At 39.2% G+C, this 26858-nt stretch overlaps 1 protein-coding gene across 2 annotated transcripts in view; it reads right to left on the reverse strand.

Annotated features, from left to right (window-relative positions):
• The window catches only part of PREX2 (phosphatidylinositol-3,4,5-trisphosphate dependent Rac exchange factor 2), a 304496-nt gene that overhangs the window by 22913 nt on the left and 254725 nt on the right, over window positions 1-26858 (reverse strand). For both annotated transcript variants that reach the window (XM_070382299.1, XM_070382298.1), the window contains exons 36-37: window positions 21020-21086; window positions 20591-20781 (exon numbers count right to left, since the gene is read on the reverse strand). In XM_070382299.1, coding sequence (XP_070238400.1) covers window positions 20591-20781; window positions 21020-21086 — 258 coding nt within the window. The remainder of the gene's footprint in view (window positions 1-20590; window positions 20782-21019; window positions 21087-26858) is intronic.

The raw sequence follows: 26858 nt of genomic DNA on the forward strand, positions 1-26858 counted from the left end.
CCAAAATGTAGATAAATCTAAATTTTTACTCCATCCTGGAAAACATGGGTTCTGAACTGTTCAGCTTCTTCTAGCTGCAATATCATTTTTTAAATGTAAACAATTCTTTCCCTGAGAATCACAAAAATAAAAAAATAAAGACCACAGTGTAGAATCTGTCCTTCCTAAAAAGGCAAATATAACATATGCACTGAGGAAAGCTGTTCCATAATTTCTGTAATAAGACATCCAAGTAATAGCTCAGCTTAGGGCATACTCCTGAGAATGTGCACTTGACAGGGCTGTGAAATTATGCAGAAGTTGTGCATTCCCCAGAGAAAGAAAAAGGAGAGGGTCAACACACCTGTGCATATAATGAATAAATCTTCTTGACATATTTCATATTAAAAATAGATCCATATCACTCAGAGATTTAGCATAGTTTTAATATGATAAATGTAAGGTATGGCCAATGGGTTCAATTTAATTTGAAAGGCACTTTGATTTAGCAATGCTATGGAAGAGTCACAAAGAGGTTCCTTTCTATTCATCCATTCATTCAACAAATATTTTTGAGCGTCTACTTTCTACCTGTAAGTACCATTAAGTTCTGGCAGAAGCAGATTTACTATCAAGATAAAAAAGGTTGAATTTAATCTTTTACTATTAAAAACTCTAAAACTTTATTAATGTTATTTAAGACACTCAAGGCTATGGTTTTTCCAGTGGTCATGTATGGATGTGAGAGTTGGACTGTGAAGAAAGCTGAGTGCCGAAAAAGTGATGCTTTTGAACTGTGGTGTTGGAGAAGACTCTTGAGAGTCCCTTGGACTGCAAGGAGATCCAACCAGTCCATTCTGAAGGAGATCAGCCCTGGGTGTTCTTTGGAAGGAATGATGCTAAAGCTGAAACTCCAGTACTTTGGCCACCTCGTGTGAAGAGTTGACTCACTGGAAAAGACTCTGATGCTGTGAGGGATTAGGGGCAGGAGGAAAATGGGATGACAGAGGATGAGATGGCTGGATGGCATCACCGACTCGATGGACGTGAGTCACTTCAGTCGTGTCCAACTCCGTGTGACCCCATAGACGGCAGCCCACCAGGATCCCCCGTCCCTGGCATTCTCTAGGCAAGAACACTGGAGTGGGTTTCCATTTCCTTCTCCAATGCATGAAAGTGAAAACTGAAAGTGAGGTCGCTCAGTCATGTCTGACTCTTCGTGACCCCATGGACTGCAGCCGACCAGGCTCCTCAGTCCATGGGATTTTCCAGGCAAGAGTACCGGTGTGGGGTGCCATCGCCTTCTCCGGAAGTAGAGTTTACCTGACTATAATTTGGCACATGTTTCATATGAATCTGTTATTTTTATTCAAGTGCTTTTCCCAACTGATCCTAGAACACGAGATATCAATTTTGTATGCTAAACTATAGAATTCAGGGTCAGAAAAAGCATGTGAAATGGTCTCCCATTTGGCAGTCTTATTTCTTGATGCCAGGGCTCCACAATGACCGACATCCAAACCTCCCCCTCAACTGGAGAGACAAAGCTCAGCTCCCTAAATTGGCTTAAATGCACCACATTACATTTCAACCATTTATTAACTCATATCTATTTACACTCTATTTGGTTCACTTTTGAGACTTCAGTTCTTATCTGAAGCAAGTTACGTGTTAATCTTTGTTTTTTAATATGTTAATCTTTTAAGATGACTCATGACATTTTAAATAAATTAGATAAAAGAGTCTCCAAATCCAAGGACCTTCTATGTATTTGTTCATTTAGCAAAATCACAGATGAAAAATCAGTTTTACTCAAATTACATTTTAAACCTCCAGAGCTCTAAAGCCACATTTAATGTTGACTCAGTTTATACTGAACAAGGAAGCCCATCTGTAAAGGGTTGAAGTGCATCAGATTGAACACTTGGGGAGATGCGTCACCCTTTTGGACCACAAGGGTGATGCAGTAACTCACGGTGAAACTGACACAGCAAACCAAAACAACGTGACGTTTATGGCTTTGAGCTGTGGATTTATTTGCTGGCTTTCAGAATGTTCACAGTCAGGACCTCTAATGCTTTGCTTGGCAGCTAATCATTATATTGTTCTCTCTTGGGGTGGTCCCAAACTTTGTCATTACTAGTGGAGGAGGATCCTTCAGAGAGTAATAAACTGACACGTTAAATAAAAACTATGAAAAACTAGTGCAATCAAGATCTCTGAATTTGTACCACAAACATTTGCCTTAAATTCACATTATGTAGATGTTGAAGTTGAAAAAAAAAAACTTAAAATGTAATTAAAAAGAGAAAAATGCACTCTTTAGCAAGGTATATTTTGCTTTTATTTCTCCATATTTTAAACATTGAAGCTGAGTATAAATATTGGTGCTAGTGGTAAAGAATCCGCCTGCCAATGCAGGAGATGTAAGAGACTCAGGTTTGATCCCTAGGTTGGGAAGATCCCCTGGAGGAGGAAATGGCACCCCACTCCAGGATTCTTGCTATGAGAATGCCATGGACAGAGGAGCCTGACAGGCTACAGTCCATGGGGTCACAAAGAGTCGGACACAACTGACCATCTGAACACTTCAATTGGATCCCTTAGAAATATTACATACTCAATTATGACTGAAAACTATGTCCCCAAACAAACCCCACTGAAGTCACTGCATTCAGGGATACATGTTTCTTGCTTGAGCAGTGATATTTAATTCTTTTGTGCAATAGTAACATAATTGAAGTACCTGGATAAGTATGTTCACTTTTTTTGTGTGTGCTAGTGCAGTATAGTTTGCAGAATAATTTCCTAGAAAAATATGATAAACGGAAGAGACACAGCCACAATTAAAAGGCATGTGTTGGGGTTTCTGAGTTTGAGGAACCATACGCCAAACAATGATTTTGACTGACACTGGAAAAGGAAACATTAGACATGTCCTCTAACAAATTTTTTATATAAATTAGTTAAATATTTCAAAACTTAATATTTATTTCAAAATTTCACTTGGAATAATTTGCATTAATATAAAGGTTAATTTGATTTTGTGCTATATAAGTGTGTGTGTGTGTGTGTGTGTTTGCTTATTTATGTCTGACTCTTTGCAGCCCCATGGACTGTAGCCCTCAAGGCTCCTCTGTAAAGGAATTTTCTAGGCAAGAATACTGGAATGGGTTGCTATTTCCTCCTCCAGAGGATCTTCCTGACCCAGGGGTGGAACCTGAGCCTCCTCCATTGGTCAATGGATTCTTTATCACTAGCGCCAACTGAGAAGCCCTGGGAAGCTAGATAAATACAAAGTGGAATAAATTTTTAACCATTCTGAAATCAGCGAGGTTAGCCCCAGTGTAGAATTGCACCCAATGATAACAGTCTTGATTTTGTTTTTTAGCTCTGGACTTTCATGTGTATTGCCTCATTTTCACCATCTTTTCTGTGATGCTGCCCTTGGTCGTGAGAATAAGAGGGAAAAAATTCCCTTAGGTCAAATACATGGCTCAGAGTCTATGTATAAGAACAGCCTAAAGAATCTATCATTTGATAATATTCTTCATGTGAAATATATGTCTTTATATAGTTTTAGCCATTTATATTTAGAATCACACTGATTTAGATCTTAAAACATAAAATCATTTCCCTTATTCTATGAAAGGCTTCTTTTCCCCTCCTTTAATTAAAAGCCAGGTCCATTATCCTTGTTCAAGTGACTGTCACTAATAAGTTATTAGGAATCTAATCAGCTGTGACTCTCCAGGATCCTTTACTAAGTTGAAGTTACCTGGGCAGCATTCAAGTTTTGGAGAGGATAATAATGACTATGTCAATCCCAAGAGAAGGTGAAATAAGCTGAAACAGTAGCCACAGCTACTACTTGCCCACCACTCTTTCATACCCAGAAGGTTTTATGACAGGTGGAAGATCTGCGACCCCCTGGTTTTATGCACTTTGCAGCACCATCTGAACTTAGGAAGCCTAAGGCAGACTAGTCTAAGGCACATTTCTCCCTGGTGAAGAAAATGTAAACGATTCTGCTAACTTTCCAAATGTTCTTATACTTCGTGCTTGTGCTTTTCTCGTGATCCCATCTTATTCGACCATTAAAAACTAAAAACAGGGACTTCCCTGGTGCTCCAGTGGTTAAGAATCTGCCTTCCAATGCAGGGCATGTGGGTTCAATCCCTGGTCGAGGAACTAAGATCCCACGTGCCTTGCGGCCACTCAGGCTGCTTGAAAACTACTGAGCCTACAAGCCAAAACTAGAGAGAAGCCTGCGAGCCACATGGAAAGATCCTGCAAGCCACAACCAAGACTCAACAGAGCCAATAACAGTAATAATAATAATAATAAATAAAAAAGCAGCTGGAGGATATAGATGAGTTAGAGATTCTCCATTAACATTCTCTTATTTAATCTCAATCTTAAAATTCTTGAAATGTGCTACAGAGTTACTATAATTTAAGGTGTCCCATGAGTTAGTGCTTAGACACGCTGTTTAAAAGACACAGTATAGTAATGGGTATATTAAGTATGGTGCAATCCAAGATTCTCATATTTACTAATTTTTAAATATTAATGAAAGTGCCAGCATTTAAAGAAATAAGAAAATTGCTGGAAGAAATAAGATGTAGAAATTATTTAATTCCTTAAAGGCGTATGTGCGATATTTGTAGTGTCTTCAACCTTCCCATTTTTGTAAAGCCTTCCCAGAGTGGGTATGGTCAAGATTAAAATTATCGTTTTCCTATAATCTTTCTCTGGTTATTCAAGATGACCCATTGTTTCACCTCCAGATTATGTCATAAGCTCCTAAGCCATTTAAAACAAACTCATCAATTATAAGAGATAAATGTATGTGTTCCAGACCCTGTACTAAGGTATCTACTCTAGTATCTTTCATGCTTACCAATTTCATATTTCTTTTTAAAAATGTTTGTTTTATTGCATTTATTGAAATATTGATCTATTTTAAATTTAATTTTTTATTTCTGGCTGCACTGGGTCCTCACTGCTGCGCATGGGCTTTCTCTAGTTGTGGCAAGTGGGCTTCTCACTGTGGTGGCTTCTCTTGTTGCAGAGCATGGACTCCAGGTGCACTAGCTTCAGCAGCTGTGGCTCACAGGCTTAGCTGCCCTGTGGCATGTGGGATCTTCCCGGACCAGGGATCGAACCCATGTCCTCTGAATTGGCAGGCAGATTCTTACCCACTGGGCCACCAGGGAAGTCCGCTTCATATTTCTTACTATCTCTCAACTCTCTCCACTTGAGTGGCACTGCTAGTATCATCTCTTGCCTAGACTGATGTAACCTCACTCTGACTCCTTTTATCTTGTCTCTTCCCATTATTCTTCGGAGGTGATCTTTTAAAAATGCAGGTGAAAAGGCAGACATTTCAATGGCTTTCCATTTGGTAACCTGAAACACAGAGTCGTCACAATATGGTCTCTGGTTTTCCTTACTTCTACTCCACACTTCAACTCTACCGTTCACAGTACCCTGAAGTCACCTCCTTCCATGGTTCCCATATGCTGCTCCTCGCTGATGCCCTGGTTTGGGTCCCATATCATACCTCTGGTCATGCTCTATTATACTTGTCTGAAAGGTGTAGGGATGAAGACTATGGGCATAAGAGGCAAACCCCCAGGGTTGGAGCTTGAATTTGCTGATAATTCTGTGACTTTGGGCACATTACATAAATTTCTAAAACTCTGTTTTCTCACCTGTAAATTGACTTTAAGGATAGCATGCACCTCAGAGTGTTGTTTTGAGAATTACATAAAATAATTCGTGTCTCATACTTAGGGCAGTATATATATAGCATGTAGTATATTCGCATCAAATGTTAGCAACTTTCATTAATATTACTGTCACTTCCACCACAAATAGGCCAGACTAGTGCCTGTATTGATTGCAACTTTCCTGGAACTAGTATACTTCCTGGGATTAAGTAAGGAGTCAATAAACAATTATTGAAAAAAATTACATGAATTCCTAATGTGTTCCAACAGTATTATAGGTCACTCCTAAAAGATGCAATTAATTTCTTTATACTCTACATTGGCCATCTATTTGTTCAAGAAATGTTCACTTATTAAATGAACTTGGTACAGTAATAACTGAATTGTAGAGGCAATAAATTTTAGTAAAAAAACAATCTCAGATTCCCTTAGAATTTCTAAACCTGATATAGCTTTTCTTTCTTCAGAAATGACTTGCATTTCCCTTTTTCTGGATTGAACCACTGCTCCTACCATGGCTTCTGATGAGCAACTCTGGATGGGTTTTGGTAATGCGAGGAAATCACACATTATACTACATTGATTCTTTAGCCTTACATCAATTCTATTAATTATTACTATTCTCTCATCAAAATGGTCCATTTACAATTTACCAATATTTTCCAGGTTCAGAAGACATGGCTGGGACCCTAGCAGAATCAGTTCTTTTACATTGTCAAAATGACACGGGATGTATGCCTCATCTCTCCTGTAGTTTCAAAAGCATGTGTCTATTTCTTTGAGTCACTTCACTGAAAAAAAAAACCAAAACCAATCTTTTGGCTCTCTTTCTCCTATTGTCCATATGAGAACTGGTGCCACACAATACAGCTGACTGGCTTCCCGACGTGGTCCCCTCGTCAAGACCTCAGACTGTTAAGCGCCAGGAGAGCAAGGACGTCTTACATCCCTGGTTTGGGGCAGCACAGAGCATGCCCCACAGCAACGCTCCATAAACGCTACTCTCTCCCTCCATGAATGACTTGCAAACAAATGCTAGTGCCTGATTCTTTCCAAGTCCTAAATGCTTGTCTCTGTTTTAACATATACTCTTGGTTTTGACTCAAGGGAAGAAGACTTCCCATCCCTGAATTCAAGGGGATCCTGTTCTGCTGTTCTTGAAGGACTTTCTATAAGCTATCAATGGAGGATTCTAAAAATAAGCTGTAATAGGATCCACTGTGTTGAGTATTCCACTTTTAAAAGATCAGAGGTGTGAGCTCATATTTTCATACACCTCTGGTCATGCTATTGTGACTCATCACTGTGATTCTTTCAGCTTTATTGAGAACTGACATATAACATTGTGCTGGTTAAAGGTGTATATGTTGATTTGATACACTTACATGATTTAAAATGATTACCACTGCAGAATTAACTAATACCTCCATCGTATCGTATCACATTAATTACTTGTTTTTTTTTTTTTTTTGTGGTGAGAATATGTAATACCTACTCCCTTAGCAACCGCTGATTTTGTTTTAGATACAAGGTTTCCCCTACTTTAGTAGGTATGATCTAGTCTGCTTTCTAACTATGGTGCTGGAGAAAACTCTTGAGAGTCCCTTGGACAGCAAAGATATCAAACCAGTCAACCCTAAAGGAAATCAACCCTGAATATTCATTGGAAGGACTGATGCTGAAGCTGAAACTCTGATACTTTGTCCACCTTATGGAAAGAGCTGACTCATTGAAAAAGATCCTAATGCTGGGAAAGACTGAAGGCAAAAGGGGAATGGGTCAGCAGAGGATGAGATGGTTAGATAGCATCGCCAACTCAATGGACATGAATTTGAGTAAACTCTGGTAGATAGTGGAGGACAGAGAAGCCTGGTGTGTGTAGCCCATGAGGTCGCAGCGTCAGACATGACTTTGCAACTGAACAATAACAACAAAATGATCTAGTCAATTGCATTTCATATGTCTATCTCTGCAGTGAGAAGATGGGTTCGCTATTAGAAACAGAGATTAAGACAGAAACAATTGAGTGTACACTATTGCCAGGTCTTTCACTAAATGCTTTCACATATATTGCTCACTTAATTCTCATGTCATCTTTTTCAAAAATAAATTATTATTTCCATTACACCACTAAGTCTCTAAGAGACCAGGTGATATAATCATGGTCACACAGCAAGTAACAGGATTCAAAACCAGTTTTCTGATTTAAAATCTAGGACTGCGTCCATTATACAAAAATCACATCACAAAGATCATTGCATTTAGAGACTCTCAGCTCCCCAGATGCATAATTCAACAGCCCCAATCTTGGTCTCAGCATTTATATGCTCAGTGCATCATTCAGGCAGAGACTAATGCAGCCAGCCCAAACCACTTCACCATGAATGTGGACCTCCTCGTACTGAAATGTGTTCATGATTAAGAAGGAAGTAGCTTCACAGATTGCTGAACAATTATATTGACTGTAACTCAATCAAGTAGTAAAAACAAACTGAAAGAAGATCACATTCCTTCTCTACTACAGATTTGTATTTTTCTATATGAAATGTACTGTTCTGTGTAAGGCATGTTCATTCCTGCAGGAATCTCATTTATTATGGCTTCTAATTACTTTTAACTACTGAGCACAGGGCACCACTGTGAAAAGTCTATCGACAATCAGAAGGAAGCACCCGATTGAAGAAACTAATTGTTTAATGTTTCAGGGTGTTATTTTCCCTGCTTCTCTTTATTATACTTCACACCAAGGAAGAACTATACATCAGAGGGTTAAGGCAGTATGTTACATAGGGCTCAATCCTGAAGTGACTAGTATGGTTCAACACATGCAGAGGGTCTGCAAAATTAATACGGAAAGCCCACTGCAGATCTATTGATCCTTCCCACCTTGGTCACCCTGAGCACTGTGTTTCTGACAAATGAAAAGCTTAAGAAAATTGCCACCAATCAGCAGGGATTTCAAAAACCCAACACCTCTGTCCTTTTTCCCTTATAACAGAGGAGGCACTTTTCTTAATGAAACAAGTAAATATTTTTAAATGTGAAAAACAAGCAAACAGCTATTTGTTTTAAAGAATAAATAATACAGTTACAGACATATGTGCGTGCATGTGCTCAGTCATGTAGGACTCACAGGCGATCCCGTGGACTGTAGCCTGTCAGACTTCCCTGTTCATGGGATACTCCAGGCAAGAATAATGGAGTGGGTTACCGTGCCCTCTCTATGGGATCCTTCCCACCCAGGAATCCAATCTGCATCTCTTACGTCTACTGCATTGGCAGGCAGTTTCTTTACCACTAGCACCACCTGGGAAGCCCATTCAACATTATTATTTGACTCTAGTCAAATAGGCAGTGCTGATGAAATCTTCTGTACCAACTCCTATGGTTCACAGTCTGAGAGCTGAAAGACAAGGGGTTAATGAATATTTGAAAAGAAAGCAGAGAGATGGCAGGCGGAGAGTGGCACCATAGAAAACCACTGAACAGAATGGAGAAGCAGCGGGCAACAGCTGGAAAGAGATCCTGGCAGCAGAAGCAGAGCCAAATTGAATACTCTGGCTCACTCCATATATCTTAAGGCAAAAAAGCAATCGTGTTTAAAGGGCACATTTTCAGCACTGCACAGAGAATTAGCCATGAAATTCCCATTAAAGATAATAGGAATTTTCTATTGCAACTTTCAGTACATTCTCAGCAAGTTCTCAATGTCTATCCTTAAACCTAGGCTTCAAAATCAACTGCCAGGCATACACACTCTATAGCCCTCATTCCCTTCTCATCAAGCACATTAAGGCATGTTCTACTCTGACCAGGTTCGTTGCTGTGGTGAGTGCAGAGGCAATTATGGACCTTTGGGGGACAGGTAGCTGACCACTTGGCCGTAGTAGGAGGTGTTTGCTAGGCTGAAGATGTACATGAATATGAAACATCTGTGGGTAAGGTAGGACCTTCATGACCACAGCCACCAGGTTTGAACCTGCTTCTCTGCATTTAAAATGATCCAGCCTGGGACCCTTTCTCCAGTAGATTTCACTTCTGTTTTGGTTTTATTTTTGGAATTTAACTGAATAGGTGAGGACCCTAATCCTGGCTGCTCAAAGGCTACCCAAAGGTCCTCAACACTCCCTGTCTGGTCCATCTGTTTTGGCTACTGGACTTTTGTCCTCAATTCTTGCATGTTTTTTGATGACACTGATGCTTAAGGGGTGTCCAGTATGTGATTTTCATTTGTCGCCCCCAACCTTTGACAGGATAATTGTTTTCTCTTTGACCTGTTTATGCAAGATACTAAGCAGAACTTTGAGTATTTTTCATTCCTTTCTCGTAGATCCTACAGTGGTTTATTCTGAGGCTCTTGGGTGTACAGGGGACTGGTGGTAGAGAATCAAGGAATCTTAATGCTTTTTACACACTCCTTGGTGATCTTTCCTCACCTTCCACAGTAGGCAGCTGAGTCTTCTGTTATTACACTTCTGTGCCTGTTCCTGGAATACCTCTTCCCTGCTCCTAACACCTGAAGCATGTTCCCAGAAAACTCTTAGTACTGTGTTTCCATTACCCTTTGAGATTATATATATACTTGATTATTTATTGTTATTATACCCACTTGTACTCACATACAACTTTAGTCCTTGCTGAGTATGAAACCACCAAAGGACATCCCTATATAGGTACGGCTTCCCAGGTAGCACAGTGGTAAAGAATCTGCAGGAGACTCGAGAGACACGGGTTTAATCCCTGGGTTGGGAAGATCCCCTGGAGGCGGAAATGGCAACCCATTCTAGTATTCTTGCCTGGAAAATTCCATGGACAGAATGGAGCCCGGCGGACTACAGTCCCTGGGGTCACAGTCAGACATGATTGAGCCACACACACACAGGTACACCATGGACATCTAAAACTCAACATGTTATAGTTAATGCAACATCTGTCTCCACAATCCCCTCAATGACAAACGATATCCTCCCCACCCCCATCACAGCAGCCTCCCTCCCCTTCATCTTTCCACGCTAATGTTAACTGCAAATTGGCACTTGCCATGGGCACTTGCCATCTACCTCTACAAGGATTAAATCATGTGCTAATGTGACTTAGCAGCAGCAGCAGCAATGCAGCTGCTGACTTTCAACATCCCCTTGAAAGGAGTTCAGGGTGGAGAGCAGAAATGAGACACGCTGTGCTTGGGAGGAAAAACTGGCAGGACAGGTCTTCGGATAGTTAGACATTTTCAGAAGCTGATTTTATGAGCCCAATTCGTGTATCTCCTTATATCTAGAAAAGCACTGAAATCCTTCATGGTGATGACTGTTCTTCATGACTAGCAGAAACCTTCTGGAAAAATATGTGCTTGGTTGCATGTATTCCCCCTTCACCAAAACCTTATATATACCAGCCTCCCCCGCAGCTTCTGTAGAGCAGCTTCTCAGAGCTATCTGAGGTACTGTCTCCCAGGCTGCAGTCCTCATTTTGCCCCAGATGAAACTGAATTTGCAGCTCCCATGTTGAGCACTTTTTAAGTCTACACTGGAAGAGTCAGCATCTCTCTCCCCTGTTCTCTACTCCTCACCAGTTGTCCAGTTCTGGGTACTGCCGTTCCATACTTTTCACATGTCTTTTCCCTTCTAACTCTGTGCCCAGGCCTTAGTTTTGGCCTTCATCATGTGACTGAAGTCCTGTAAAATCCTGGCTGTCTCCCTGCCTCCCTCCTTGTCCCATTGCAGACCATGGTACTGATCTTCATTTTAAAAATATTTTTCAAGTATCTAATCATGTTATTCTTTTGCTAAAAGTCCTTCACTGGCTTCCTAGAGCCTCTGAAAGGGAGTCTCCAACTCTTAACTCAGTAGGCAGGGCGTTCCATGCTCCAATTCCTGTCTTTCTTCCTCCTTTCATCTCCCAGGACGGCTTCCTCCTCATTTCACTGTCCAGAAATAGCAAACTCTTTACTGTGACCTTCAGCCCCTTCCTGTGCTATTTCACACCCCTCAGTATTATATTTTCATACCATTCCTTTACAGGGAAACGTCCTCCTCCATTTCTGTCACCTGGTAAACACTATCCATGCTTTAAAACCTGCAACAGGTGTTACATTACATCCTTCCTGCTTAAAAGGATTGAAATCTCACTTCTCGGTATTCCTCCAGAGGATTAGATGACCTAGTGCCCACTTGAAATTAACATCATAGAGGCAGAAATTGCTGCTTCCTCCCATCAGCTGCCCCCACATCACCTGCTCCCCTGCTCCAGGTCACACAGAAAAAGAGGCAATTCTGAAAGTGCTGGCCAATGAAACATTTATATTGGTGAGACACCCATACTTCTCTCCTCTGGAGGAGAGAAAATTTGGCTTATGACAGTTATTACAGTACTTATAAAACCACTAGCCATGAAATCCTCAGGAATACATCTTAGAGAATGACTGGAACTTTGTTTTTTATATAATTTCGCAGGTTTAGGGAAAACAATAGCTTCAGTTTCTTTCAAATAAAATCTGCAGAATCATGCCCTGTTTAACACTATAATTTAAAGTTGATTCTACACTTGTCACTTTCAAATAGAAAAATTGGGTTTGGCAAAATCCGATGAAATATCACTTATAATTATGTATTTAGATTATTTTCTCAAGATATGTTTAATGTACCTAGAATTTTCCAATTTTAATGATAGAAGGTAATAAGGTATAAGCTCTGACTTTATAAGTATTGACATTAAAGCTTGCCTAGCCAACAACACATGATTACTGGCAGTCTGAGCTAGAAACCACTACAATAAGAAGTGACTCATAATTACTGTTTTATTCTTCTTTCACAGTAATCTAATGAAAGCGATGAACATTTTTAAATAGAATAATTTAATGTACTACTTTATTAAGATTTCTATCAACTGCAAAGAAAAATTCGGGAAAAAAAAACATATATGCAAATCTAGTCACCTCTTTGGGGGAAAGAACTTTAGTAAGAGATAATGGAAAAAGGTAAAAGAATAAAACTTCTATCATATTTGAGATATTTGATATAATTCTATGAGAATAAATTTACTTATCTGGTTGCTTAAATTAGCATAAACTGTGGAGTTTTATTTGCCTACTTTACAATTTAGTATAATTTGAAGATCTGGGTTTACTTTTCTTTCTTCTCCCCTAGCTTTCAACAGAAGTATAATTAACAAATGTCATATAAATTTAAAGTATACAACTTGGCGATTTGATATACCTATACACTGTAAGATACTCTTCACAATTAAGCTAATTAACACATTGATCACCTCACATTGTTACCATAGTCTTTGTTGTTGTTGTTGTTTTCTTTCCTCTTTTGGTGGTAAAAGCACTTACTGCTGCTGCTGCTGCTAAGTCGCTTCAGTCGTGTCCGACTCTGTGTGACCCCATAGACGGCAGCCCACCAGGCTTCCCCGTCCCTGGGATTCTCCAGGCAAGAACACTGGAGTAGGTTGCCATTTCCTTCTCCAGTGCATGAAAGTGAAAAGTGAAAGTGAAGTCACTCAGTCGTGTCCAACTCTAGCGACCCCATGGACTGCAGCCCACCAGGCTCCTCCGTCCATGGGATTTTCCAGGCAAAAGTACTGGAGTGGGGTGCCATTAAGATCCTAGCAAATGTCAAGAATATAATACAATATTAAGTATATTCACATTGTTATGTCAGATCTCCAGAATTAGTCATCTTGTGTAGCTGAAACTTTGTACCCCTTGACCAACGTCTCCCCATTTTTCCCTTCCTCCCCATAATTCTATTTTCTGCTCCTTTAAGTTTGCCAGAGTAAGTAAGATGTATACTTATAGCATACGTAAGATATATTTTGTCTGTCTCCCAGAGCCCCATTATTATAGCATTTTATTTTTTCCCTTCTAAAGATTGGTACACAATTTTACATTTTCACTTTTTTTTCTTTAATTCATTAATGATTTTACTAGATATTAACAAATGGGAAAAGTTGCATTGGCCGTAATCAAATTATAACTGTTCAAGAAAAATAATCTAAACTGCAGCCGTATCTAATGACAATTTTAAAATATCACTACTCACTGCTACTATCACTCATTGCTACTACTATCCTGATACAAAATAAGTGCTTTCCACTAACATATGTTAGATTCCTGACTATAAGAGCATAAATTTAGGACTTCTTATTGGGAACGTACAGGATCCTGGCATCATGAGTTACCAGTTTCCTCTGTTCTAGTTAGCCACCTTTCTGGAGATTTAAAATTCAAGTATTTCCACTAATCTCATTACTGAAATTTCCAATGCATTTTTGGACAAAAAATAAGTGGATACAACTTGAAAACTACATTTGCTTATAGCAATCGTTTACTTTTTCCCTCTCATACCTAGAATCTAACCTACATACAGAAATCCCCAGAGTAAACCTACTCCTTGTGTTTGATGCTTTTTGTTGCAGCTTCATCATCTTCTCCGTTAGGACTCTGATCACCTACGCCAGGTTACCTTGAGTGCTCCACTTTTATAGGAGTCTGCATTCCTTACCCTGGGCCTATTTGTCAATTTGTCCTTTGATGTCATGGTGATGACAGAATAAAATATTGCTAAGAAAGAGTTCTTTAAAGTCAAACAAAAGTGGTTTTTAAAATTGTTAATTGATAGTTCCCTTAAAAAAGAATTTAAAAGATTGTTTCTATGAATTAAGAATCACTACACTGTTTATTTTCATTTTAAATAACTTTTTCATTAACCAAACTATTAAGACACATTTCTCTTTAGTTGTTTTTAATTCCTGGATTTCATTTTTCTGGAAAATGCTGAGAGTCATATTTTGGGTTTTATTTTATGGTCACATGATGGGTTTTGTACATTTCTGCTGGAAGACGGATGACTGAGAATTCAACCACCCTCTGCAATACTATCCAACGTGAAACTATGTCTCAGTTTCTAAATAACCAACTAAGAAATGCATCTTGGAAATATACTCCTTTTCAGTTAGAAACTTCATATATATAGTTTTTGAGCTCCTAAAGCGTTATATATGTTAAAAAGAGTTTCCAGAATGTATAAAAGAAAAAGCAGTCCAACACTGGAATACATAAATGGCAGCCAGCTGGCTCATTATCATCGTGCTTTTTAATAATGAGAGCAGGCCTTGCCATAGACTGTTTCCTCCTCATACCTGCGTGGGATTCAAAACAAGGCGGCTATGGTGCCGCTGCTGCGGCAGGTGCTGGTGAAGCCCTGACACAGCGAGCCAGCCCCTTCTGATGCTGCTGTTCACAGCCCTGACTGGTGACTGAACACCAAGTATTCAGCTAACGATGGGCCTTGTTTCCTGGAAGAGATTCATCTTCACAACAAAGCTCGAAGATTAAAGGTAATTTATGTGTACAGATCTCCAAGGCTTTGGTGCTCAGACATCACAGGTGGGTCAGACGTGAGGCCTGGGCTCAAATGACCTGTCTTCCTGCAGGATCATCCCAGAAATTCCTACACCACTGAAAATCTGTCATGGATAGATTAAAAGAAAGGAAAGGAAAGTTTAAGTTGCTCAGTCATGTCCGACTCTTTGCGACCCCATGGACTGCAGCCTCCCAGGCTCCTCTGTCCATGGGATTTTCCAGGCAAGAGTACTGGAGTGGGTTGCCATTTTCTTCTCCAGGGGATCTTCCTGACTCAGGGATGAAGCTGCGTCTCCTGCATTGCAGGTGGACGCTTTACCCTCTAATCCCCCAGGGAAGCCCTAGATTAAAAGAGGATGTGGACAAAAACTCCGTGGAACGAGTCCTCAGAGGGAAACGCTGTGATTCCAGAGTTCCTGCCCTCACTAGAAATTTCCTTGACCTAACCTTTCCAACCTAGATAGCACATTGAAAAGCAGAGACATTACTTTGCCAACAAAGGTCCGTCTAGTAAAGACTATGGTTTTTCCAGTGGTCGGTATGGATATGAGAGTTGGACTGTAAAGAAAGCTGAGCGTCGACGATTTGATGCTTTTGAACTGTGGTGTTGGAGAAGACTCTTGAGAGTCCCTTGGACTGCAAGGAGATCCAACCAGTCCATTCTGAAGGAGATCAGCCCTGGGATTTCTTTGGAAGGACTGATGCTAAAGCTGAAACTCCAGTACTTTGGCCACCTCATGCGAAGAGTTGACTCACTGGAAAAGACTCTGATACTGGGAGGGACTGGGGGCAGGAGGAGAAGGGGACGGCAGAGGATGAGATGACTGGATGGCATCACTGACTCGATGGACGTGAGTCTCAGTGAACTCTGGGAGTTGGTGATGGACAGGGAAGCCTGGCGTGCTGTGATTCATGGGGTCGCAAAGAGTCGGACATGACTGAGCGACTGAACCGAACTGAACCTTTCAGGGAGCCTCTGGAAATATCTACCTACTTGTTGCCACTGGGGAAGGAAGCATAAACAAACATCGTGGGAGGGACATGGAATCTTTGTTTTTGGAGGTGGTAAGGCTCAGGCTTGGGTTTTATAACTTTTGCAATATGCTGATTTGTCAATATAATGATTAAAGGAAAACAGTTGGCTATTAAGCAGTGATGTGGAGAAAGAAGCAAAACAAAATGAAATACCACAATGAATGGAAGGATTCGGCAGAAGGATATAATAGGGAAATTTAGAAACCCTCTGGCACGCTGTTGGAAGGGCTGCAGCAAGCAACTGCATGGTATAAAAAAGAGCTTTAAAGCAGACTCACAGACAGAGAAAACAAACTATTGGTTACCAGTGGGAAGAGGGAAGCGGGGAGGGGCAACATAGCAATAGGGGAGTAAAGTGTTAGTCGCTCAGTCATGGTCTGTCTCTTTGCAATCCCTGTAGCCCGCCAGGCTCCCCTGTCCATGGAATTTCTCAAGCAAGAAAACTTGAGTGGGTTGCCATTTCCTTTTCCAGGGGATCTTCCTGACCTAGCGATTGAACCTACATCTCCTGCACTGGCAGGTGGATTCTTCACCACTGAGCCACCAGGGAAGCCCTTATAAAACTATACGTACTAATAAAACTATGTTCAGATATATGTTGTTTGATAGAAGGAGTAAGAGATGAAAACGAAATGGAAACTTTGGAAAAGTTTCATTTATCAAACTAGCTTTTAATATCACAGACACAATTTAAAAGGAAAAAAAAAAAGCCTGATCTTAATAAAAGACAATCTTCTTTCAATATTCAATAACAATGGAGGTATTTAACACAAGTGAATGATTGAGGAGTGTAGGGAGGAAAGTTCATCAGTAGAATTGTAATGCACACAAAGGACTGCCCTGGGAAAGAGAATTTAATAAAAACAAAGGTGGACCAAACACTATGAAAAGATTTTAATAATTCATCCTGAATTCTATTCCTTCTTGCATTAGGGCTTCCCTGGTGGCTCAGTGGTAAAAAATCCACCTGCCAAGGAGGAGACTCAGTTTAATTTCTGAGTTGAGAAGATCCCCTGGAGAAGGAAATGAAAACCCACTCCAGTATTCTTGCCTGGGAAATCCCAAGGACAGTGGAGCCTGGCGGGCTACAGTCCAGGGGTTTGAAGAGAGTTGGACACAACTTAGTGACTTAACAACAACAAAAACCAGCTTTCATTCTCTGTGGTATGCCATCCAGGCGTCTAATTCAGGTTGGCGTTAAAACATCTAGATATGAATGCTAATTAAAACTGCCCTTTCATTCTGAAAAATCACATTCTTCTCTTTAATATCAAATACAGGCTTATAACTCAATACTTTAAAATATTTTAGATTCCTTTTTCTTGGTGAATAAAATCAGAAAAGGCAGGAAACTGATTATCTAATGTGGATGCCATATTGTTAACCACTTCCCATCTTAATTTTAAAAGTAAATGCTAAAAATAGTCTGTAATATTTATTCTAATTCATATTTTGAATTTCTCCCCTTTGTCAGAACCTCAAGGTAAACCTCCATGTTCAATAATTAGGGTAGGTATGGATCTACTTGGGTTCCTTCCTAGCTTTCTGAATTATAATTACTGAAGAAGTATTTTAGTAACAGAGTTATGCAAGATTTCTGATTCTTGCATAACATAAATCAGCACACATTTTATCACCATGAAAAATCTAAGCATAGCCTTACCTGAAAGATTAAAGATATTACTAAATGCCTATATTATTCTGCATAACAGAAAAATAAAACAGTACTATTTTCAAATAGTTTTAACCTTAATTTCAGCATCTGTGATGGGGCATTTTTGCCTACATCTCAGTAAATCTCTCTGAAATGAATTAACTAAAGCTATATTTATTTCGAACTGCAGAAATGGAGAAAGCCAAAAAACTTTGAAATTTCAATGTTACTTGTGATTCCAACACATCCATCAATGAATATAGTAATTAAAAAATGGTTGTAGAACACCGATCTATTTCTCCTACTCATCAATCGTCAAACTCTAAAACTGCTCATGGGAGATATGAGAGAGTAACTTGGACAATTTGGTCATGATTCTAGGATTAAAAAATTCTAGAGTTTAAAAAACTCTGGAAGTTAGAAAAAATTTTTTGGCCATACCATGAGGCTTGAACGATCTTAGTTCCCCAACCAGGGATCGAACTCAGGCCTCCTGCAATGGATGCACAGAGTCCTAACCGCTGAACCGCCAGGGAACTGCATTAAATGGCAAACTTAAAAGCATTAACTTTCAGTAAATTCATGTGGAGATAGGAGAATATGCTTGTAGTTTGAAGCCTGACATGTCCCTTGGTTGTCACAGTCCTCAGATAACTATGATCTTACACCAGTGCAGAGTAAGAACATTAATCATGGTGATGACATACCGAGTGTCAAGGCCACAGTGGCCTCTATGTTCCTTGAACACATCATGCTGGCTCCCACTCGGACTCCCACATTTGCACTCTGCTCTCTAGAATCGAATGCACTTTCTCTGAGATATCTGCATGACTCACTCTTGCATTTCACACAGGTCTCCAACCCAACAGAACTTCCTCCTTGGAAGATGACATCCCCTCATCCCATCTTGTCCCCTGTCACCTCTCTGACTTCTGTTCTTTTCTGTATTTATGTCACCTACCATGTTACCATTTATTTACTTTGTCATCTGTTTCACTCCCACCTGATTTACATTATATAACAGTAGGGAGGTTTTTGCCTTTTTTTTTTTTTTTCCCAATGCTTGATACCAGAAACTAGAACAGTGTTGGCACATAATTAGTGCTCAATGTATATTAACTGAGTGAATGGAAAGTAAATACATGGATGAATGAATGAGAACAGAACGATTGAACATGACTGATCGGAGACAGCATTTCTCTGCTGAACTCATTTAGTTGCAAATGATATTTCATCTAAGCTCTTAGTAAGCTTGCAATGCTTCCCAGGTGGTTTAGTAGTAAAGAATCTGCCGGCAGATGCAGGAGAGGTGGGTTCCCTGGCTTGGGAAGATCTCCAGGAGGAGGAAACGACAACTCACTCCAGTAGTGTTGCCTGGAGAATCCCATGGACAGAGAAGCCTGGCAGGCTACAGTTCAAAGGGTTTTAAAGAGTCAGATATGACTGAGTGACTGAGCGTGGGCATGAGTAAGCTTGCAATAGAGCACAAAGTACTCAGCAATTAAAATAAAGGGGACAATTCTGTCTATTGTGTCACTCACACAGGTGTAATTGCTCCTTTTAGAGAAACAAAGTCTTGCCACACTTCATAAGCAAGGACATGCTGTGTAGGACTTGAAATCCATAATTCAGGCATATCAAGTCAAATGGAATTTCATGGATGAAAACCTACTGACTTGAATCAACTTTTTCTATCTACCTCTTCAAAACCTCTACCCATCAAAACCCAGTTCAAACACTACCTTCTCCAGGGAAAGTTCCAACCATCTCCAAGATATATGTTGCTTCTGATTCTTATTTTTTAGCTGTAACTCTCCTAGGTCATTTATTTTTTTCTTGTAGTCTAAGTCATTTGTTATTTTTATTATATTTTTGTTATCTTATTTTGTCACATTATTATTTACTTTAATAATTGTTTGTTGTTCATGCCTCATGTCTGTACCATAAGCATCATCAATTTATGATGTTACCTAGCCAATAGCACCAACTGCAGTCCTTTGCATGGATTAAGTACCAAGTAAGTTTGAATAAACAACAACTACTATTCTCTCAAAATCTAACTGGCCTCATACTAAGAACAGACTATGACTGGCGACAGAAGACTCTCTGCCTACCAGATTACAATGAGGACTAAATCCTGTTCTATTATTTTCACTTATATGGTTTCATTTCTCTGTGAAAACTGAGATGTGACAGAAGAGGAATAAGTAATTATGAAGAAGGACCTGACTTGAATCTGATACAGCTGTAGGAATTTATGTACCTACTGGCTTTCCCAAACAGGTTCCTGAATAGAACCCATCTAAAACTCCTCCTTACAGTTTCAGGAAGAGCATATTGTGTGGGCTTTTAGACTGTGATTTTGCCAGAAGTAGGAAGGCAGTGGTAACCCCAAGAAAACATCTAACTCACAACAATTGAGTAACAAGGACCCAAACCACTGAAGAAAAGGTAAAAAACCTTTTTTCTAGAAAATATTCTAGTCACCAGCTCCTACCAAGCAAGTTCCTAGAGTGCATAAAACAGATGCACAATTTTGTACCTAAAGTATAAATCTTAAGATATATAAAGAATGATAAGCTTCTAGGCCACAGTGATATAAATGTGGGATTGCATTCATTTTGTATGAATAAACAGTCACTGAAAATAGAACTAAAGCCAGAAATTACTCTGCAAGAATTAACGAATCTCTGAAATCTTATTCCAAATACGTTTCCAGCTATAATTTCACAGAGCTAAATGTAATAAACAAGAAAGTCCAAACATAACGAGGTGTAGTGAAGACGCAGGCAAAGATGCAGCACGGTGGGAGTCACGTACCGATGCACGCCGCTGTTGCACATGATGACGTGGCAGGCCCCCAGCCTACTGCACAGCTCCGAGGACACTGACAGCAGCCCAACTCCGGAGGCGCTGCAAGCCGTGTTCACACAGGCGGCCGTGCGCTTGGATCTGATAAATGAGGCCACCAGTCGATAAAGTTCATCCAAAACATTGAGAGGCCTCATGAGCTACAGGAAAAAAAAAAACGATAAACATAAAGTTCAACATGTTTAATAGAAAGAAATCTTTTTAGATGGGCTATAATTCACAGTCATTATAACCTACAGTCTAAAATATTTTATTATGGAGGTAACAGAACTGGAGCTCATAAATTTTATACTGACACCATGCTCAAGAACAACACCAACAAAATTAAATAAAAGGTAAATGGTAAAATATAGGGTCAATGCAATCTTCTATTTTTACCTTATCTATGTAGGCAGCTTTAGATGTAGAGTTTGGTGGTGAATTTGACTTGTCCAAATAGAATGCCCTGTAAGAATCCAAAGAATAAATGATCATTTATTGCTAGCAAAATTAAAAAGCATGAAGACGTGCAAGTTTTACTGATTTCCTTTTAAAGACAAATGAATTAACAAAGTACTGAATGCTAGCATGAGTGGAACTGCAAAAAAAGAAAGTTTTCCATTCAGAAAAAAACAATTAAAGCTACCATCACCTCTATTATTTATTATACGGCCTTAGAGAGATATTTAATTTGTATATGCCTCAATTTCCTCTTTTGTAATTTGGAGATTTTAGTAGTTTATATTAATAATACTTCATGAGGCAGCCAAGAAAATGAAGTGAGTTAATGCAAATAAAATACTTAGGAGGGGACACAGCACAGAATAAGTGCTCACTGATGCAGTAATTAATATTATTATAAAAGTTGAAGAAAGATATTTTCTCATGACTGTTGAAAAACATGATCTGGTTTTAATTTATTATGCAAGTGACAGATTATGAAAATAATTCTCCAAACACTAATTTTAAACAGATTACTTAGCTGGATTCTTTCAGCCACTAAGTTATGTTCAGATGAGAAGTAAAATTCTCTTCCAAGATATACTTGTTCTTTTTTGTCACCAGGATGCAATATGGTCACAACTATTTTAATACACTAAGTGGAAAACTCACTCTAGAAAAGTGATACACAGCTGGCCACACTGAGCACTCTCCCTACTTTCTAAAAGAGACAGTCCTTAAAAAAAAAAAAAAAAGTTGTCACTGATTCAGCCAGTGAAGAGGAGGATCACGTAGATCTAATCCTGCTATAGTCACTTGAACTGACGTGGCAGAAATCTACAAATTTTCACTGGGACAAAATGCTTAAAGAAAAAACCCCACATATTTGATGAAGCAAGCTAATAGAAAAACAGAATAAAACATTTTATAGATTTAAAATGTATAAATGCCCACATCAAGTAAAACTTTATTCTGAAAGAATCTCACTTTTTCTAAATGCTATAGTGCTGTGCTTAGTCACTCAGTCCTATTCGATTCTTTGGGACCCCATGGCCTGTAGCCCTCCAGGCTCCTCTGTCCATGGGATTTCCCAGGCAAGAATACTGGAGTGGGTTGCCATGCCCTCCACCAGGGGATCTTCCCAACCCAGGGATCAAACCCAGGTCTCCTGCATTGCAGGTGGATTCTTTACCGTCTGAGCCACCAGGGAAGCAAATTCTATAGAGCAAAATGAAAATAGATAAAGCATCTCATGATATAACCACACCCTTCAAAATGCTTTTAGAAGATAAAAGCTTATGACAAATTCAGAGCTAAATATATTTACTGATCCAGACTTGTGTGAGTAGTTAATATTCATTAATCCATAATTACAGAAAGTGGCAAATTATTATAAAATATATCTATGGGCTGATGACACTGAGAGAAGGTAACCATGAAATACAGCTTCTTCCTGACTCCTATGAAATTTACACAGCCAAGAAATATTTTAATTCAATCAATTATTTCTTAAAATAAAAATTTAGATTTGAGCCTGTAACTAATTTTGGGTACTCTCTGTTCAGAAAAATGATTGTTCAGCCATGAATTTTACCATCCCTAAGGTTTACAGGTATTCACAGAACTTCAGTATTTTTCAGAACATGACAAATTTCCAACATGAAATACATTTCTAATGCACTTCCCTTAATTACAAAAGTCTGGCAATACCCCTTAATCAAAATTTATGAGAGAGTTAATGGTAAAACTGGATTAATGCCAAAATTGACTGTAATTTAATATGCTTTTGAGGTTAGTAAGAATGAAGTCATGGCTCTTTGTCTCAATAAGCAAATCTTATTAAGACGGTTTTGAAAACACGCCTGCTACTTTACATAGGATGAACAGTAAGTTTCCTTTCATGCAGGCATGCATCAGGTTTCCTTGTTGCAACTTTGTAAATGAACCTTGCCTTACAAAATAAATGCAGTATGATAATATTTTCTATTTAGTCCCTAGAGAATAAAATACCAAGAAAAGAGGGGATGTCATGTTACAATAAATGCAGTATAAATATATCCAAATTAAATAACTAAAATGAAATGAATCTTGGGAAAGTATCTCATACAATCTAACAGCAAGGACAAATACAGAGGTATCTAGAATGTAGTCCAGGAAATGATAGGTAGGTTAAAAACTTACAGAAAGATACTGAAATACACACACATGAGGAAGAAGGAAGGCTCCATAAGAATATGGTACATGAGTTGGACTTGGATGGATGGATGGGATTCAGGACAGGCCAAAATGGAAAAACAGAATTTCAAGTAGAGGCAACACTATGAACAATTAGAAGAGAAAGAGAAATGGGTGGAGCCAACTTTGCCAGACAGCAGGTTCATGTAAGGCAGAGAGACTGAGTATTGCACAAGTGGGCTGGATTCATAGTGTGAGGAAATGAAATACCAAATTAAGATATAATTAATTTGTTAAGCAGTGGAGAAGCACTACACAGGGAAAACTTTGTTACCAGTGAAAAAGTAAGAATAAATGGGAAATCCTCCAATTAAAAAAATAATAAAATTGCTGAAGCTGAAGCTCCAATACTTTGGCTACCCAATGTGAAGGGCCGACTCAATGGAAATGACCCTGATGCTGGGAAAGACTGAGGGCAGGAGAAGCGGAGGACAGAGGATGAGATGGTTGGATGGCATCACTGACTCGATGAACATGAGTTTGAGCAAGCTCTGAGAGATGGTGAAGGACAGGGAAGCCTGGATTGCTGCAGTCCATGGGGTTGCAAAAAGCTGGACATGACTTAGCAACTGAACAACAGCAACAATAAAATTACTTTTTTAAAAAGAATAAATAGAAAGAAGTACACGACCCATCAGCTATGACAATTTAGGGAAATTTGAGACCCTAGAAGTGAAAAGACTAGTTTAGTTTTTTTTTTTTTTTTTTTTTTGCAGCATGTGGGATTTTACTTCCCTGACCAGGGATCAGTCCCATGCCTCCCTGCATTGGAAGTAGGAGTCTTAACCACTGGACCGCCAGGGAAGTCTGGGACACAGGGAATTGACATCTGCCGTGAAAGAAAGAAAATGCGTGTGGGGAACATCAAGATTAATTCAGACTCATGCAAGTTAATATACTAACAAGTTAGAAAACTGATTTTTCAAATAAGTAACATATTAGGATCACAGCTCTATAGGGTCAAGCTGATGCTCCAGGAATGGTCAGGCTTTTACATAAAGAGAGACCATGCAAAAGTCTGATAGGAGAGACACAGAGGTTAAATCAATGACAAAAGTGACTGGTATTTGGCAATCTCTCTGGCTGTTCGTCTCCCTTTTTCTGGGCATGCTGGAAGACAACCAGTTTCTAAGAGGTAATTAAGGCACAAGAGTCACTGGTGTTTTATAAGTAAGGAGGAACAACTACAGTATTCCACTCAGGTCTCTGCTAGATTCTTGTCTGTTCTTTACATCAGTGCTTATGAGATCATTTCTGTATTTATAATAATTTATGGAAATTTTTCACTTGGCCAGACTCATATATAATTCTAATATCATGTCCTATCTCTAAATATTCTAACCTGGATCATGTAGTTTTGGGATTTTAGCATTTACTCTGCATTTCAAAAAGGAGTTATAACAGTGTTTGGTCAATTATAGATATTAGTCATAGACATGCCATTATTACAATGGTACAGCAGTTGACTATAGGTATGACTGTTTCATAAGTACTATTGTTAAACTGCCTTTGACTATCATAGCACTTAAATTAAAGGGGGAAAATCCACAGAAAATCACATCAAAAGATACTGATCTCTTGTATAAATGAAAATCACCAGATAGGTTCAACCTGTGCCCACATATGGGCAAAGAATACATGCTAAATAAGTAGGTAGGAGAATGGTGATTTGCACCTTCATCCCACCCGCCTTGAGTAACCATAAGCATTAGCTCTGACTTCTCTGAAACAGGTTTTACCTAAAGTTATATGAAGAGAAATCCTCAATAATGAGATAAACCTGGATTTGCTTGGATAAATTTGTCTCTTGGCTTGTCAAAAACAGAGCACCTAAAGTTATAGTTTGCTGTCCCATAATCAAAGACAGTGCCTGATTCATAGCCTGTAATAATACTTGATGTAGTATTGAATTGAGTTTTATTTCATGAGAGATCTAAAACACACAGTTGAACAACTAAAAATATGTGTGACCTGATAGACAAAAGGAAATATATTAAATATCTTAATTTAAAAATAATTATTATGCACTTTTGAAAAAGAATTCTTTGTAGGAAGGATTCTTTTTAAGTTTATAACTATTAGGCTACATCTCAGTTAACACTGAAGCAAATACTTATAGGATTTAACAATCATCAGAACTTAAAAATAGAGAGGAAGGGTATTTAATATTTCCTCCTCGATGAGAGAAAACGATGATTAAGAGACAAATATTCATAAGATCTCTTGCAAGACTCATAGGAGTGTTGTTTTACCTACAAATGACTAGCAGAAATGATACAGCAAATTCTTCTTCAGTGTTTTAAAGAAGAAAAGATGAAAATAAACATGATTAAGTACTATCATGTTTAGATGTTAAAAGCCTAACTTTTGGCTTCTATACTTACACACTGCTGCTGCTGCTGCTGCTGCTGCTGCTGCTGCTAAGTCGCTTCAGTCGTGTCCGACTCTGTGCGACCCCAAGAGACAGCAGCCCACCAGGCTCCGCCGTCCCTGGGATACTCTAGGCAAGAACACTGGAGCGGCTTATACACTAGACCCTATAAAAAATGGTGATTTTGTTTAACTGGGCTTCCCTGGTAGCTCAGATGGTAAAGAATTCATCCACAATGCGGGAGACCCAGGTTCGATCCCTGGGTTGGGAAGATGCCCTGGAGGAGGGCTTGGCAACTCACTCCAGTGTTCTCGCCAGGAGAACCCCATGGACAGAGGAGTCTGGCGGGCTACAGCCCATGGGGTTGCAAAGAGTCAGATACAACTGAGCAACTAAGCACACAAACACAAGGTCTTTAGTGCACAACATTTGACACGTAGCACATCACCCAATGTTATTGATGGCTATCATTATCATTTTATTCATTACTTAACATCTTAATGCTCAAACTACCGCACAATTGCACTCATCTCACACGCTAGTAAAGTAATGCTCAAAATTCTCCAAGCCAGGCTTCAGCAATATGTGAACCGTGAACTTCCTGATGTTCAAGCTGGTTTTAGAAAAGGCAGAGGAACCAGAGATCAAATTGCCAACATCCACTGGATCATGGAAAAAGCAAAAGAGTTCCAGAAAAACATCTATTTCTGCTTTATTGACTGTGCCAAAGCCTGTGACTGTGTGGATCACAATAAACTGTGGAAAATTCTGAAAGAGATGGGAATACCAGACCACCTGATCTGCCTCTTGAGAAATCTGTATGCAGGTCAGGAAGCAACAGTTAGAACTTGACATGGAACAACAGACTGGTTCCAAATAGGAAAAGGAGTGCGTCAAGGCTGTATATTGTCACCCTGTTTATTTAACCTATATGCAGAGTACATCATGAGAAACGCTGGACTGGAAGAAGCACAAGCTGGAATCAAGATTGCCGGGAGAAATATCAATAACCTCAGATATGCAGATGACACCACCCTTCTGGCAGAAAGTGAAGAGGAACTCAAAAGCCTCTTGATGAAAGTGAAAGAGGAGAGTGAAAAAGTTGGCTTAAACATTCAGAAAACGAAGATCATGGCATCCAGTCCCATCACTTCATGGGAAATAGATGGGGAAACAGTGGAAACAGTGTCA

This window comes from Bos mutus, chromosome 14, assembly GCF_027580195.1.
Source record: "Bos mutus isolate GX-2022 chromosome 14, NWIPB_WYAK_1.1, whole genome shotgun sequence".
Taxonomy (NCBI): domain Eukaryota; kingdom Metazoa; phylum Chordata; class Mammalia; order Artiodactyla; family Bovidae; genus Bos; species Bos mutus.